Here is a 17,755-nt window from a genome sequence, read left to right as displayed (position 1 = left end):
CTAGACCAAGGGTGGCAAGCCAACCCTAGAGATAGAATTCTTAGTCTGCGAAGTAGGTCCTGAGAGAACAAGATATGAAGTCTCTCCTAAATAGATTGGATAAAGGAAGTAAAGGAAAAGCAAGATTTAAGACTTGAAAGTTTAAAGTAGAAGGGTAATATCATTGATAAAAAGTTAGTAGATGCATAGAGAAGTTAGCTGGTAGTGAAAGATTTTGAGTTGTTTTGTACATATTTAATATAATGGTGGAAGAGCCAAATAGTTGAAAATATGTCATCAGAAGCCAAGCGAATTGTACTTACGGTTAAAGATTTGAAGATATATCTAGATATAGACACATATATATCATTTAAATTGAAGTGATAAATGAAGCCTACTTGAGTTTTGAAGAGACGACTTTCAAATTGATTTGGGAATTCTGTTTCTTTTAGTACACATTTCTGGCCTAGAGTGATGGCCCATGCCTGAGTCCCATAAATAAAATACTTCATCTCATAAATAATAAATACACACTGTGGCTGCTGGGTATAGCTTAGTGGTACAACTCTGCTTGGCATGCATACAGCCTTGGGTTCAGTCCGCAGCAACACACATGTGTGCGCACACGTGCACACGCACTTCTGCTAGTCCCAATGTTTATATTTATAAATTAGAGACTTGCCATACAGTTTACACTCTCAGGTTCTTGTTTGCACATCTGTATATAATTTCAAAAGAAGGGCAACATTTGTCAATCCCCATTGCTAGTAATAACCTATTTTGTGCTTACATTAAACATACCAATAGTAAAATATCTGTAGCAATAAAGCAGCCCATATCTCTCCACTCTCCAGACAATTAAGTAAACATGGTACCTAGGAGATCACTTGAGGAAATTTACCTTCACTAAATGTAAATGGCTTTATTGGTTAATTTCAGTCAGTAAACACAAAATGATTAATGGGATTTAGTTTGCAAACTCCCTTTTATTCATGTTTTTTTTTTTAATTCACAAATCTGGTACATACAGGCAGTTAAAACTGGTTATCACTTTGATAATCAGAAGCCTCTGGTATAACAGTCTTCATGAAAACATACTGTAAAACGGAGAATACACAATAATCTCTTTGAAAGCAATGGTTGCAAACATCCATGTTTCTAAGAAAATATAACTTTACATATATATGTATTTTAAGCAAGCTATACCTCTTACATAAATTCAGAAACAAGTGTGCAATCAATATTTTATGGGAAAAATGATAATTTTAATTATGATCTAAATGCTTTTAAGTATTAGAGTCCTCTTAGATTGCATGTAGAACATAATGACATTTCCCCTAATTTACAACAGATCAAAAAAAAAAACGATGAAAAATGGTAAGTAGGATTGCCATTATCAACTATTTAGCCAAAATCTTTAGGTACAAATTGGAAAGTATCCCAATCCCAAATAATTTAGAGAATTGAGCAAGAAAAGAACAGACTTTAAATTTAAAGTTAAGGAATTAAGCTCCCAACTAAACTAGTTTTTATGAGAAAGTCATGTTAACCTAACATGGTTAGATTCATTTTATGAACTCTAAATATTCTAGTTCTTTAGATTTCTAAAGGAAAAAAAATTCAGAAGTACCAGGGTGGAATATCTCACGAGTGCCTCTAAGCAATAACAGTATGAATAAATCTCAAGGCCCCTGAGACTGTAGCCAAGTAGGAGACTTCACAACAGAATCAATGCCTACTGCTGAGAAGGTTCCTTTTACTTTAGAAACTGGAATGAAGATCACCAACACAATTTACACAAGAGTTACCCGAGTGACATAAATAAGGATGATTAGCTAGTACCCATGGTACTTGAGATTAATGAGCTAAAGGGGGAAAAATTATCCCATGTTCTCTTCTGAATTCAACTTCTGCTTCTTTTGGAGGCACTATGGTGACTCCTTTTCCGAAAGAGTAAGATAATACACAAGGAAGAGGACTGAGATTTTTCTTTGATTTAATATTCTCTTAAAAGTTAAACTTTACATAATGGTAACACTGTTCACTGAAAGAAAATTGACGAGTAACTGATTTAAGAGACATTCAAGAAAAATTTTATGGGAATACAATAATAAATTTTGCCCTGATAACCCTCATGCTATTGTAGCAAAACACCAAAATTCATGCAACAGAGAAATTGGTTGACATAAAGAATTTTTCTCCAGACATCTTGAGGAAAAAAGAAAAACCTAAAATTCATTGTTTTCTCCTATTTGCTTTCCTAATGCATTATTCTGGCTTATGGCTGACTTTCCCAAGTTTTCCCAGCTATTCTGATGATAAATTATTCTTCAATAGAATACCAAGTAAACTTACACAAAAGAAATCAGGTGTCTTTTGAATTCCATCAGTCTGCTTCAAGAACAATCAACTGGATTACATAAAACTACTCCCACAACTAAAATAGCAGGTAGATTTGGAGAGAAATTAGTTGTCATTAGTGTATTTGTCATAAAATAAAGCTTGTTCTGAAACCACAAGAGTTGGTAAGACTGTATAAAAGCTACTGGGTTCTCTAGAAAATGGACGGTATAGAGAATGTTGAGAGTATATAGAACTTACACTTGAGTTATAAAAATAGACATGGTTCTCAGACAAAAAGCAAATGAGTATAAAAGAATTCTCCAAATGTGAACTATTTTTAAAAGATATGTCCATATAAAACAATAAGATGTTATCTCAATTCCAAAGAGTAGTCTGTTCAGTGTCTTAAGAGAGGAGATGAACTGAACACATAGATTAAGAACCTAAAACTGATCTGTCCTCTCTGTTTGGCAGTGTACGTTGGTGGTCAGAGACTGCTTTTGGAAATTATATATATATATGCTGATTAGTTAGTAGTGCTGGGTGGATGAATGAGAAAACCCAAGTTCTTAAGTAATCTCTGGCAGTTGAACACGTTTAGCTTCAACACTTGATGGTGTTGCACATGAGAAATGATTCTAGGTTTCTTTCCCCTCATTTAACCCTGCCATTCACAACTCATGCTCCATGCCCCATGGTTTCTAAAACATCAACCTAGACTAAATATATAATAGAAAGTAACTAATCTTAAAATGGGGAGCAGACCAGTAATTCATGCTCAGTACTCACAAATCACAAAGAAACAATGAATTAATGGACCATCCTTTTAACTGCAAAGGAGATCCCATGAGTTAAAGAAAGTCATGAGACAAAGTCAAGAAGATATGGGTAGCAGCACCTTTCCATACCTGCCTGAATTTTTAAGGATCATTTCACTCCTAATTCCTTTCAAACATAGAGGTCATCAGTTCGAAGAAAAATAAATGGCTCTAATGTTAAAGAGTCCCAGAAAAATCTAGTAGTACATGAAATATACTTTCTGTGGGCTAAAAGACAAAGCTTCAGAATCAGTTAAGACCAGAAGTGGCCCAAGGTCTTAAGCATAGTACAGCACAATATGGGCAGCCCTTTTTCCATCCAATCAACAATTCAGCATCATCCATGTCCAGTTCAAATGATTATTGAAGAGTAGCTTTCATCTTTGGTACCACCTCATGAGTTATTCTGAGTTTGCAGGATCTGCAAAGAAGCAGAACAGTTGGTACCTTTGCCTTGTCTGTCAGTACAAATGCTGGGACTCTGATTGGTGCAACCATTGAGGCCAATTAAATTAATACCGTAACACACAGGAGTGATGCATCCAATTCCCAGGTTCCAGATAATAGCAGCCATGCCCCACAGGAGCGGGATCATTCATCCCCATTGGTTAAGGCCTTCGGTTTGTTGTCCTCAGAGTAGAACAAAACACTGTTTCCATGGACAAGGAATTCCAGGTGAACCCATGGTCTACATTTGGATCGGGATTTTAAGTACCAGATATGCTGGGCACAGAAACAGGACTAGCCTATGACCTTCACACTCGGAGAAGCTTTGATACTGGTAGCACAATTTAAAAACTTCTTAGGGCACTCTGGTTTTAGTCCCTTTACTGAGTGAAGCAGCCAGAGAGTAATCAAATTTCAATCCTCAGGGTTAATTCTCTCCATGGTCTTCTTCCACCCAGGCTACAATTTTTCCTTCCCATCCAGGGATGGCATCATCATCATGGAAAACCTGGGTAAACAAACAAAAAAGCCACGATGAAGAAACAGAGATAAATGCAGGGAGTTTCATTAAACAACTGCTACTGATGAAAATAAGGCCTCAGACATTAAGGACAACAAAGTGTGGAAAAAACCCTTGGGTTATAATCTATGTCCCTTCAGTTTTGTCCCTAAAGTTCCAAATAGTATTTTAGATATTTCTTAGTCCAACATTTATAAAAGTTTTTTTTAATCCCTAACACTGCTTTGCTTATGCAGATTTGTAATTAATAAATTATGAAAAACAGAGTATTTTGGGTTTCTTAGGAGAAAGCAGTAGAATACACATTTTAAAAATGAGAAAGGTGCGAGGGCTGGGAATTTAGCTTGGTGCTGTGCCTGCCTGGCAAACGCAGAGTAAGGGGAAATTTTTGGTTCCTGGTACTGTTAAGAAAGGGGTGGAAAGAAGACCTATCTCTCAAATGCAATTCTTTTAATTTACTCATTCATTTCCTGCACCACTAATATGACAGGGTATTAAAACATTAGTTTTTCTAACTTTTTTCACTCTGTAGCCATAGAAGGCACATATAATACATCAGAAACCAGAACTCTCTTCCAAAAAATTTTTTTAAATCCATTATTTGGCAAATGGGTTAAAAGAGAAGCACAGGCCAAGAAAATACACAAGGAGTTGGAAATAAGCATAGATGACTATCCAGAAGTTACTTGTTTTCATTATGCCACCATACCACATAGTATACATTTCCAGATGTTTATGCTTGTTTGTTTTGCTTAAGTAGGAAGAGGAAGTTTTCTAGGACTTGGCTAGTCTAAGTTTCTTTATTTTATTGTCTTAGGTTTTTTATTTTCCCTAACAAAATAAAACTATTCTCTCCAAATTCTTAATCAAAATAATTAAGTCCTAGAAATGAAGAAGCTATCAACATTTTGGGCCACTTTACAACCTTCTTAGTCTAACGGACCAATAGTCAGAGGCTCCAGCAAACTCTTCAGACCCTATTAGGGAACTCAGGCACTGCTGGATAATAGTTCTTGAATAGAAGATTCTGGGGTTTAGGAATAAACAACAATACTACCCAGACTCCCTATGGGTCCTGTACCTCCTCTTTGACAGTGCCAAACTCAGGATCCAGTGCTTTGAAGTGATACCGATGATTCCCTTCCCGATCAATAGCTGCTTTAAAATCCTTCAATGTCACCTCCCCCAACCTGCCAGAGAGAGAGTACCAAAATAGGGTGTCAATAGGTCAGAAAAATAGGGTGTTAGCTTTAAACCCAAGCCCCTGCCAAAGTCAACAAGCAGAAACAGCATGCATGACATTATTAAATCAATGACCCTGGTAATGAAGATAAAACTAAAATTGCAAAGGTTGGAAAACCAGTTACCACTAGGAAATGAAAATGATGTTACATATTGGGTGATCTAAGAATTTAAAATTTATTGTTTCAGCAGCAGCCAAATCACTTTTCTCTTTTTATCTGCAAATACTATGTAAGCTTTCTGAAATCAAGTTTATGGTTGTTGAACAACCATAAATAATGTGCAAGTTCTCTTGATTTCCTTCTTCATTCAATAGTATAGTTCTCTCAGACTCATAACATTTTTTACCTCCCATCTTTAAGAAGCTGTCTTCTAAACCAGACCAAATAAGTAGATATAGGATTGGAAAATCCTATAAACTCTCTCACTGGCTGATTCCAGAATTTAAACAACTTTATTTCAAAACCATTTCCCTTAGAAGAAATTACAATAATAATTTGGGGAAAGGTTTTCAAACATAAATTCTCTGTGGGGATCATTTGCAGTCATCAAGATCAATTAGTAAAGCGTCTGAGAGTTCAAGCTGCAATTCATGGTCATTAGCAGGAGCTATAACACTTAAAAACTATTTTTCCAAACTTGGAGCATATTTACATAGTTATGAAAAGTACTATTATTGCTTCCATACTTAGCTGTTTCTGTATTTAGATCATTTATAATGCCACTGGTTAGTGGCAAAGCAGAAACTAGAATCTCTTATCTTCTGGGCTTTTTGCACTACACATACTGCTTTTCAAAGATTTTTCAGCTGCTCATTTGGGCAGGAACTAATGTCCAGCCTTCCTTTCCTTGTTACAAAGAGATAATGATCCCAGCGTCTCACCTCTTTGGTATATTAACCATGAAGGGCGTAAGTGACCGGTCAGTAAAATACAGCACTTTAGTGCAGGCGCTGCTGACAGCTGGAGAACTCTGTGAGTGAGGCAATTCTGCAATCAGAGAGTCTCTATGGTTAGAACATTGGATTTACATTGTACTACTCATTTCCAATTATTCAAAAATGTCTCAGGACAATGAAGCCACCAGAGGTCAGAGCAGCAAACACCATGTCCATAGTACATGATCCACAGAAATCACCACCAGATCCACATGGACAAGAGGTGGTTTGAGCGTGGACATTATCAGAAGGACCATGATTTCTCACTGATTCCAGGTATTTCTGTCGGAGAACAGCAACTGATCTGACCGGTATTGTTGCTAAAGATCAAAAGAGGACAGACAATCCTGGCACGATGTCAGCTGGGGCAGAGTAGGCACACAGCGGGACCTATGCTTCTGCTTGTATTTGGAGGTTAGTGGGAGAGAATACTCATGTGAGTCATGAAAAGAGAAAGAACTGGAACAAACTACAGGGGCAAAGGAACTTTAGAAATTCAGATCCTTGCCTAACTTTATGGTCTAAAACACACAATATCTACCTTAACTTAGCTGTACAGGATCTGTGAATTTTGGCCCTGTAGTGTTCCTAATTTAACTCAGGTTCCTAATTTGTCTCTGTCCTTTGAAAAGGTACTTTAGTAAAAGTGTAATTAATTAATGAGAACTTGTAATTAAGAGAAACGACCAAACTACTTTATCATAAGGACCAAAAACCAATAATTAAGCTTTTATTAAAGTCTCTCCTGCAATTCCACCTACATGTATTTTTTTCTCAACTTCTGGGTATGGATTTCTCATCAAATTGGCAGGCAGAGAATAGCACTTCTAGAAGGAGGTATAAAATACGGAAGCTTATGAGGGACAGACCTAGGAGAATGACAAGCAAACTTTCCCTTTGTACAGCAATCAGGTTCTGTCAGTTTGTTTTTCTTCCAAAGAATGCCAATTATCACAACATACATGCTATGATTTTCCTTTGCCCTAGCACCTTTCATAGTGCCAGGCACTTAGTGTTGTTGAATAAAGAACATACTCACTTTCTGCATTAATATAAATGATTTATTCAATAAAAGTAACTGAACACCTATATGCTGCTATTTTGAGAAAATTAAAAAAAAAAACAAAAAACTATATGTGGTCTCTGATCTCCAAGAGTTTATAATCACATATGGATGGTGGGCACAATTGCAAATAGTAACAATACACTAAAATCAGATTGGTACACATAGAGGGAAGATAGAAGATAGAAAGGTTGATTCCAACTGGAAAAGACCAGAAAGGCCTCAAGGGCAAAAAATCCTTTTAGAATGCACCTTTAAAAATCCTAGGATTAAAATAAAGGAAAGTCTTTGTAAATAGGGAGAGGGGGAGGCGTTGAAGGGAGGGTAGGGGAATGGGGAAAAAAATAAGAACCAAGATACATCATGTAAAGGTACATGTTGCCAATAATGAATGTAACTATATACCTAAAATGTTCCAATAAAAGAACTAAAGGAGGAAAAAAAACAACAAAAACGTAAGATTGCCACCACCTGTCTCACAAACACAAGGTTCCAAATTCAATCCCTGGGTATAAAAAAAGAATCCTAAGATTGATCTGGGGATGTAACAGTGGTAGAATGCTTATCTAGCATGTGCAAGCCCTGGGTTTGAACCCCAACACCACACACACACACACACCATGAGTGAAAAGTTACAAAGGGCACTCTAAGAAAAGGGAAGAACATGAGCAAAAAGCATGAAATGGGATAATGTATTTAGAAAACAGTAAGTAAACTAGTAAAGCTGGAGCAAGTTATGGGGTAATAATGCAGACGGGTAAGGCAACAAGAAACTCTAACAGGCTGACATGAAGATATTAGTCCTGAACTATGAGAAGACACTAAAGGGGGGTGATATAATCAGACTCCCCCCCCCCCATTTTTTGGCTTCCTGGTACTGGAGATTGATCCCTTCAACTCAGGGAGCATTAAGCTACATCTTCAGTCCTTTTTCAGCTTTTAAAATTTTGAGCTAGGCTGGCCTTCAATTTGCATCCTCCTGACTTATTGTCTTCAGCAGGTAAGATTGCAGGAATGTACAATCATGCTCAAATGGACTGGCATTTTAGAAAGGTTAATCTAGCAGTGAAGTATGAGTTGAATGCAAGAAATTATAGAAGCCAGCAATCTCATTGAGGCAATTAAACAAACAGAGAGGAGGAAAGGCAAGATGTAGCCCTAGAACCAAAGGACTGGATTTGAAAAATCTTTAGAGTAAAAGCCTTGAGACTATAGTTGGACATAGAGGATAAAAGGGAAAAGTAAAAGCTGACGATATTTATAGTCTAAAAAGACAGATACTTTATAACATTTATTGTCCAAGATAAAGGAACAGAAATGAATTGTGCCACCTATTTATTTATTTAAAATATCTGAATGAAAAATAAAAGCAAGGTGTGGTGGCATATGCCTGTGATTTCATTATTCTCAGAGGGGCTGAGGCAGGAGAATCCCGAGTTCTACCCTATGCTGGGCAACAGGGCCGCTTAGTGACTTAGCTAGAACATGTCCAAATTAAGGTGGTTTTGGGGGTGCTAGGGATGTAGCTCAATGCAAGGGCCCTTATTTCAATCCCAGTACTGGAAAAAAATATATATAAATCAAATAAAATGTTTACTGGGTATCTATGATATATCAAGAATTATAGATACACAAATAAATTAGATAAAATCTCCATCCTGAAGCAGTTCAAGGTTAGTGAAGTGCGATAGAAAAACAGTTACAATACAATGAAATACATAGGAAAGTAATGTTGCTATGGTTTGAATTGTATGCCCCAACCTATCATGTGATTGTATTAGAGAAGCAAGTGATTCAGGTTAAGTGATTAAGGGTGGAGCCCAATAGAGCTGCTTCCCTCCAAAGAAGAGACACCAGGCACATGCCCTTAATCCAAGCATCCTGGGAGAAGCTGAGGTTGGAGGATCCCAAATTCCAGGCCAAACTAGGCAACTTAGCAACTTCGTTGGACTGACTCAGAATAAAAAGGGATGAGGAAACAGTCCAGTGCAACAGCCCTGAGTTCAATCCCCAGTGCTATTAAAAGGGGGAGGAGAGAGGGAAGAGGAAGAGGCTTCAGATGTGTACAGTGGCACATGCCTAAAACACCAGCTACTCAGAAAGCTGACGGATGAGAGAGGGAGGGAGAGAGGCTTCAGATGTGTACAGTGGTACATGCCTATAACATGAGCTACTCAGAAAACTGACGTGGAAGGATTACAAATTTGAACCCCACCTGAGCAACTCAGCGAGATTCCCTAAAATAGCAACAGTGGGGCCAAGGATTTAGCTCAGTGGCACCACACCTGCCTCACAAGCAAAGGTCCTGAATTAGATCCCCAGTGGGAAGGGGGGGGGTAAGAAACAATGATAATGATAATAATTTTTAAAGGCTGGGAATGTAGCTTAATGTGATATGAGGTCCTGGCTACAATCCCCAGTACTGGAAAAAAAGAGAGAGACTCTAGAGAACCAGAATTCTCTCTCTACCTCACAGGACTGAGAGAGAAGATAGACTTCTGTGAACCTAGAAAAGGTCTCTCACCAGAACTTGACTATACTGGCACACTAATCTTGTACTTCCAGCCTCCAGTACTGGGAGAAAATAATTTTTTTTCTGTTGTTTAAGCCACCCAGTCTATTATGTTTCATTATGGCAGCATAAACTAATACAAGTTATGTGCACAGTTGAGAATTTCAAAGAAAGAACAGTCACAATGTGAAACTCTAAACAGAAGCCTACTGGGGAAAGACGGCTTGGTAAACAGGTCATCATTAACACTAGTACAAGTAGTTTAAGATGACTACTGAAAAGAACATTTCACTTTAGACTTTAGATTTACGATCTATTTAGAGTTAATTTTGTATATAGTCTGATATACAAGTCAGGACTCACTTTTTTATTTAGATGGGTCTCTAATTATTTTAATACCACTTTTGAAGAGCCTATCTCAAATGTGTGAATAGACAGGGTCTTGCTTTGTTCAGGTTGGGCTTGAACTCTCACTATAGCCTAAGCTGTCCCAGAACTTGCAGTGATCTTCCTGCCTCATCCTCCTAAGTGCTGAGATTAGGTGTATGACACCTTACCTGGCTGATTCTATTTTTAATTCAATTGTATTTCACTCATTTATATGTCCATCCTTTTGCCAAAACTACATTGTCTTGATTAACTTTTAAACTTTAGTAAGTTTTAAAATAAGATGAAGCTGGGGATTTAGCTCAGTGGTTCTGCCACCTGCCTCGCAAGCACAAGGCCCCCAGTTTAATCCCCAGTACAAAAAAGAAAGAAAGAGATGAAATAAGAAAGAAAGAAAGAAAGAAAGAAAGAAAGAAAGAAAGAAAGAAAGAAAGAAAGAAAGAAAGAAAGAAAGAAAGATGGTGTGGTCCTCTTTTTCAACATTTGTGTGCTGTGGGGGGTTCATTTTAATCCCTTTACTGCTCTGTATAAATTTTAGAATCACTTTACTTATATCTAAAAAAAGTCTGGTTTCTTTATAATTTTTCTATTTCCAAATATTTATTGCTCATATATAGAACTTTTTTGTTTTGTTTTGTTTTTTGAGACATGGTCTCACTATGTAGTTGAGACTGACGTGGAACTCACTATGTAGCCCAGGCTGGTCTCGAACTCATAGAAATCCTCCTGCCTCAGCCTCCCTAGTGCTGGGATATTCGTATATAGAATTACAATTAACTCCTTATATGTTGATCTTATGTTCTGCAAACTTACTAAACTCCCTTCTTAGCTATAGTAGTTTACTGTAGGTTTATTGGGATTTTCTACGTAGACAATAATTTCATCTCTCATCACAGGTAATTCTGTGCCTTCTTTTCCAATCTGTTTGTTGTTGTTGGGTTGTTTTGTTTTGTTTTGTTTGTATCTATGATCACTAGAGTCACTGATTTTGGTATCAGGGTAAAATAAAATGTGCTGGGAAGTGATCCATCATCTCTTCTGTTTTTATGGGAGAATTTGTGTAGAAATGGTATTATTTTTCAAGTGTTCTGATCTTGTCCTGAAGGAGAGTTTTAAACTACAAAATCCTAAAATCCTGATGGAAAATTTTACACTAAAAACTCAATTTCCTTCATAACTATAAAACTCTTAAGTTTATCTCCTCTTGAATAAGTTTTCAAGGTTTTTATCTTTCAAGAAATTTATTCATTTCATCAAAGTTGTCAAATTTATGGATATAATGTTTAAAATATTCTTTTATTAATGCTTTTTAAGTCTACAAGATCTATTGTGAAATCTCTCCTTTCATTTTTAATATTGGTAACTTGTGGCTTTTCTTTTCTATCTAACAAACAAGTTTATCAATTTTTTTTTGAGACAGTCTATGTGGTTTGGGGTGGCTCTGAAACCACTATGTATCCCAGCCTGACCTCAAACTCACTGTGATCCTACTGCCTCAGCCTCCTGAGTGCTTGAAGTATAGGTGTGTGCCACCGTATCCTACTACACGTAATAATTTTATTTAGCTTTTTTTAAAAAAAAATAATTTTCTAGTTTGACTTTTTCCTGATTTTCTCTTTTCAACGTCATTTACACTATTCTTACATCTTTCCTTGCTTTTACTTGATTTAGGTTTAGTGTGCTCTTTTATTTTTCATGCTTCTGTATCACTCGGATCACTGATTGAGGACTTTTACCCATCTCAAGTATGCATTTCATGTTATGACTTTCCTTCTAAGCACTGCTTTTGCTGCATCCCATAAATTTTGACACAGCATGTATTCACCTTTTATTCAATTTAAAATATTTTTCAATTTTCTTATGTATTCCTCTGACCTACAGGATATTGCATTAAGAAATGTGTTCTTCAATTTCCAAATATTTGGAGATTTTCCAGATGTTTTTGTTATTGATCTCAAATTCTTAATTCTTAATGGTCAGAAAACACACTCAGTATGATTTTAATTCTTTTAAGTTTGTTGAGTTTTGTTCTATGGCTAGACTATGGACTATCTTGGTGAATTTTGCAAACACACTTGAAAAGAATCTTTTCATAGAGTTGGGGATTTAGCTCAGTGGTTCCGCTGCCTGCCTTGAAAGCCCAAGGACCCGAGTTCAATCCCTGGTACCAAAAAAAATTTTTTTTAAATCTTTTTCTATCATCATTAGATGGAGTGTTTTCTAAATATAGTCACAAATAAAATTACAAAAATAAATATAATCACAAAGTTGATTTGATAGCATTGTGTAGGTTTTCTAAATCCTTATTAATGTTCTATTGATTACTGTTAAAAAAGAATACTGAGTCTTCGAGTGTATCTGTGGATTTATCTATTTCTTTTCATTTTTCCTTGCCACATTTTGAAACTGATTATAGACACTCATATTTAGGGTTGTTATTATCTTCCTGGTGAAAATGACCATTTTTATCATTACATAATTTTTCCTTTCCTTCCCTCCCTCCCTTTCTCCCTTCCTTCCAGATACAGTACTGAGGATTGAATCCAGGGCCTTCACAAAGAGTTACATCCCAGCCCATTTTATTTTTTATTTTGAGATAAGTTCTTACTAAGTTGTTAAGATGCCAGGCTCAGCTCAAGTTTGGCATCCTCCTTCTGGGATTACAGGCATGTACCACCATACCTAGCTATCTCTCTTCATACATGGAAATACTCCTTATTCGGAAGTATAATTTAAATCTAAAAACATATAATGGCTTTTCCTCTCTAGTTGTCTTCAGGGTTCTATTTGGTTTTCAGCAGTGTGGATATTGCTATTATTCATCCTTCTTAAGGTTCTCCAAGCTGCTTAATTCTATAGTTTGACGTCTTTTGCTATTTTTTGAAAAATGTTGACCGTTAGGTCTTCAAATATTTCTCCTACCCTGTTGTTACTTTTTTTCTTCATGGATTCCAATTTTACACATTTTAATCTATCTGCTATTTCTGCCCTCAAAGTTTCTTTTCTCCTTCCAGTGCTGGGGCTTGACCCTAGGGCCTCACTTACACTGGACCCAAACTCCACCCCACCCCCCAGTAACATCTCTGGCCCTCCCGTAGATGTTGACTCTGTTTCTTGTCCCATACTCTTTTTTCTTTGTGTTCAAGTTTGGGTAATTTCTACTATCCTCCTTCAAGTTTGATGATTCTTTCCTTAGCTGTGTTAAGTTTACTCAGGAGTTTGCTGAAGGCAATCTTCAACTTTATTATTATTTCTAGCTTTTCCTTTTTTTTTTTGGTCCTAAGGATTAAACTTGGGACCTTGCCTTTGCGAGGCAGGCAGTAGAACCACTGAGCTAAATACCCAGCTCTAGCTTTTCTATTTAACTTCTTATAATGGCTGAAAACCTCACATCTGTACAAAACTCATGTCAACATTTTCGCTATAGCATTTAACATTGTAACCATAGATATTTTATTTATCTATTTTTGGTTGAGTTGAGTCTGACTATGTAGCCCAAGCTGGCCTCAAACTCAGGTGATTCTCCTGCACCAGCCTCCCAAGAGGTAGGATTATAGGTGTGCACCACCAATCATGGCATCATCATAGTTTCAGTATTTACAATCCTGAAATATTGATGGTTTCAATATCCTTATCACATCTGGGTTTTGTTCTGTTGTTTACTTTGGCTCTTTTTTTTTTTTTTTTTTGTACCAGAGATTGAGGGACCTTGCGCTTGCAAGGAAGGTGGTCACACCACTGAGCTAAATCCCTTGCCCTACTTTTGCTCTTGACAGTGGCTGCTATTGTTTTGTGGTGCTGGGGACTGAATGCAGGTCTTGCCCTGAGCTCCATCTTCAATCTTTTAAATTTTATTTTGACCTCTTTCATCTCAGCCGCCAACATGCCTGCCATCCAGACTGAGGAAGACCTGGAAACTTCAGGGTTATGAGAGCCATGGCTGCATGGATATACGTGAGAAGCACCTCGGAGGCCGGGGTAATGCTGGTGAGATACCTCACCATAGAATTGACTTCAACTTGTGGCACCCAGCTTATTGTGGAAGGCTGCTCGGAGCCTTCAATTACAGAAGAACCAGAGCTTCTGCCTAGCTGTCAGCCTTGATAAATGTGGACACTGGTGCATGAGCAGATGCTAATAAATGCTGCCAGAAACAAGACTGGAGCAGCCCCCATCATTGATGTAGTGTAACAAAGTTCAGGGGAAGGCAAAGCCCTCAAAGTAGCCCATCACCATGAAGGCCAAATTATTCAGCAGAAGAGCTGAGATTAAGGTTGGTGGGGGGGAGGCTGTACCCTTGTGGTATGAAGCCACACTGAGGGAGGCCCATTAAATGCTAAAAAGTTTTTTTTAATTTTTATTTTGAGACATCATCTCTCTTAAATTGTCTATGCTGGGCTCAAACTTATGATCTGCCTGCCTCAGCCTTCTAGAGGGCTGGGATTATAGCATGTGTCACCAGGTCTGGCCAGGTTTTGTGTTTTAATATGGTTTTTAAAATTGTATACATTACCCTGCAGACTGGTTCTAGTCAGCTTTTTATATTTGGGGTTTTTTTCTTTTTCTTTTCTTGGTACCAGGGATCAAACTCGGGACCTTGAGCTTGTGAGGCAGGCGAGGTGCTGCTGGGCTAAATCCCCAGTCCTACATTTGATTTTTATAAATTATTTAGATAGTTTTAGGTTGGGCCTGGGCAAAAAGTAAGAAAATGTGTACATTATTAAACCAAAAGGTAAGATGTAAACTACAATAGACATTGGCAGACAGGGTAGATTTGCAGTGAGTTAAAATGGACAGGGGAGAAAAAACTGAATAGATGTGAAACAGGTTAAAACATACTGCCTCACCATGGCCACTAGATGGTGCAAACATTTTGTAGGGCTTACACTGACCTAACACTCAACATTTGGAGGAAAAATACTTAAAGAAATTAAACTTCTTGCCTCTAGGAAAAAGTGGATTTTTTGGGTATGGTGTGCTATCTGAGACTATAGGATGGTGGGTGGGTGGATGTGTGTGTCTGTGTGTGTTACATACTAGGAACTGAACCTATGGGTGATTTACTAAAGGTGACCAATGTCCCCAGTCCTTTTTAATTTTTTTAAATTTTTAGACAGGATCTAAATTGCTCAGGATGGCCCCAAATTTGCAATCCTCCTACCTCTTGAATAGCTGGGATTACAGACATACACCATCATACCCACCTATATGTGTGTTTTTGTTTTATATTTCACTTTGTTCAGCATAAATATTCTAACTTTATTTTGCAGATATTTAACCCCTGGATTGGGGTCACCCGGCATATGGCTAAATAATGCTTGGGCTGATGGCATGTGTCCTCAAGTCACAGAACTAACACAGCTCCAGTATTGTTAAGGGGGAAACACATTACACAAGGGAATACTACAAGAAAAATGCTATCCCCTAGATATTGGTAGCCTGACAAACACTAAATTCCTGGTCTAATGTGCTAGAAGTCCTTGAAATAATCATTACTTACTTGAATGAGGTGGCCAAGACTCCCGGTATTCACTACCTGCCTGAGTTCTGGATGACTTGCTCCGAACCTGGGGAGCCACACAAAAATCACAAGAGTTATGATGAAAGAACTTAAGTAAGACATTTAAATCATAAAAGGGAACCTGAACTGTATAATTTCTACCAACTCTTCTTCCATAATTCATAAAATTTAACATATTTATCCTAACAATAGTCACATACATTTATAAAGGGCTTTCTAGTTTTCAGTGCATATTCCATATACTTTCTCACTCAACATCAAGCTCATTTGAGGGAAAGGGGAGAAGAATGTGTAGTAAACAGAGACCCTCAGCAGCTACACAGCTGCTGAGAGCAAGAGTTACCATGAATTCCTTCCTAGGATTGTCATACTATGAGGTCAGAGCCACTGAGAGGAAAACCAACTGAACTTCAGCAAAATCTTACATATATTTTAGTTCTGTCTTCATCTACATTAAAATTCATAAAACCAGGCATGGCTGAGCAAGAGAACACAGTGAGAAAACGACCTTTCTTTCCTGTTTCTTCTGTGTCTCCATGAGGTACAGACGCTCCATGAGGCTGGAGATGCCCTGCTCCAAGCTGTCGATGGTGTGGTGCTGAGGGTCGTGGCCACTGAAACTGTTGCGAAGGCTTCGCAGGGCATCTCGGACAAGCTGCAGATCGCTGGTCTGTGGACAAAAATAAGGTGCTGGTGGCATGGCACAGTGCTATGTTAGCCAAGTCCCCACAATGGGCTTACACAGATAAAGCAGAGAGGTTTCTAGGATACATCTTCTACTCTTTTTTTTTTTTTTTTAATGGCACCAGGGATTGAACGCAGGACCTTACACTGGTGACCCAGGTACTGTACCACTGAGCCAAATCCCCAGCCTTACATCTTCTATTTTTGTGAGAGAAAATTTTTCTCCTCAGAAACAGGCCTATGCTTAGTCCAATAATTCTTAATTTTAAATGGCTACTGCCCTCACATCTTTTTTTTTTTTGGAGACAGGGTCTCACTTTGCAGTTCAGGTTGGCCCAGGCTGGCCTTGAACTCACAGCGATCCTTTTTCCTCAGCCTCCCAAGTACTGGGTTTACAGGTGTGCACCACCATGCCCAGCTTGCCTCATATCTTCATACATCTCACATATGCAAGATTAAGGGGCTGGGCATGACATAATGATGCATGTTTATAATCCCATCTACTTTGGAGGCTGAGGCAGGAGGATCTTGAGTTCAAGGTCAGGTAACTTGGCATCTTAGAAAGACCCAATCTTGAAATAAAATTTTAAAAAGGGCTCAGTGATACAGTATTTTCCTAGCCCATAGAGACCCTGGGTTCAATTTCTAATATGGATAGATTAAAGAAAGGAAGGAAGGGGAAGTGAGGGAGGGAGGAAGGATATTATGGGCTAGGAATGTAAAAAAGCTGGTCTACTGCTGATAGGCAGGGCACTGTTCTGGTTTCAGCTAGAAGTGGCAGACCTGCATTCTAATCCTAGGGACCTACCCCTCTGTGAGTGATGGAAGCAGCTCCTTTTCCTGCCGTTGGAATGAAAAAGCCATTGCTTTGAGAGTTGTAACTGTTGTAGTTGGTCAACTATAGTAGCAAGAAGAAATGTGCTTGTTAAAGGGAAAATTCTGAACCAAGTTTTCCTGTACTATTTTTCTACTTTACACTCTCCACCAATTCCTGACATAGTATATCTATATCATCATCATCATCATCATCATCATCATCATCATCATCATCATCATCATCATTGTTATTATTGCTGCTACTACTACTGCTACTACTCATTTTTTGGGTTTTTTTGGGTATTGCGGATCGAACTCAGAACCTTGTGCTTGCAAAGCAGGCTGTGGAACCACTGAGCTAAATCTGCAGCCCCCACTATTGTTTTTTTTTTGAGACCAGGTCTTGCTATTTAGCTCAGGCTATATATTTAAGCTTCACAGGTGCAGACATGTTCCCCTTTGTTCACTGCTATACCAGTGCTGCAC

At 37.8% G+C, this 17,755-nt stretch overlaps 1 protein-coding gene across 7 annotated transcripts in view; it reads right to left on the bottom strand.

The window, feature by feature from the left end:
* Positions 1-948: 948 nt before the first annotated feature.
* Positions 949-17,755, bottom strand: part of Dixdc1 (DIX domain containing 1) — a 76,704-nt gene continuing 59,897 nt past the window's right edge. For 3 of the 7 annotated variants that reach the window (XM_010610686.3, XM_010610690.3, XM_010610688.3), the window contains 6 exons: positions 17,262-17,351; positions 16,278-16,439; positions 15,749-15,815; positions 6,233-6,338; positions 5,189-5,297; positions 949-4,095 (listed from right to left, as the gene is read on the bottom strand). In XM_010610686.3, the coding sequence (XP_010608988.1) occupies positions 4,015-4,095; positions 5,189-5,297; positions 6,233-6,338; positions 15,749-15,815; positions 16,278-16,439; positions 17,262-17,351 (615 nt within the window). In that variant the 3' untranslated portion in view covers positions 949-4,014. Of the gene's footprint in view, positions 4,096-5,164; positions 5,298-6,232; positions 6,339-15,748; positions 15,816-16,277; positions 16,440-17,261; positions 17,352-17,755 lie in introns of all 7 variants that reach the window. The other 4 variants (XM_010610692.3, XM_019205484.2, XM_010610693.2 and 1 more) reach the window with 4 other exon arrangements.

Source organism: Fukomys damarensis, unplaced genomic scaffold, assembly GCF_012274545.1.
Source record: "Fukomys damarensis isolate Sample0158 unplaced genomic scaffold, DMR_v1.0_HiC HiC_scaffold_16, whole genome shotgun sequence".
Classification (NCBI taxonomy): Eukaryota; Metazoa; Chordata; class Mammalia; order Rodentia; family Bathyergidae; genus Fukomys; species Fukomys damarensis.
Note: the sequence above shows the minus strand (reverse complement) of the source record. Positions and strands in the feature narration are given on the sequence as shown.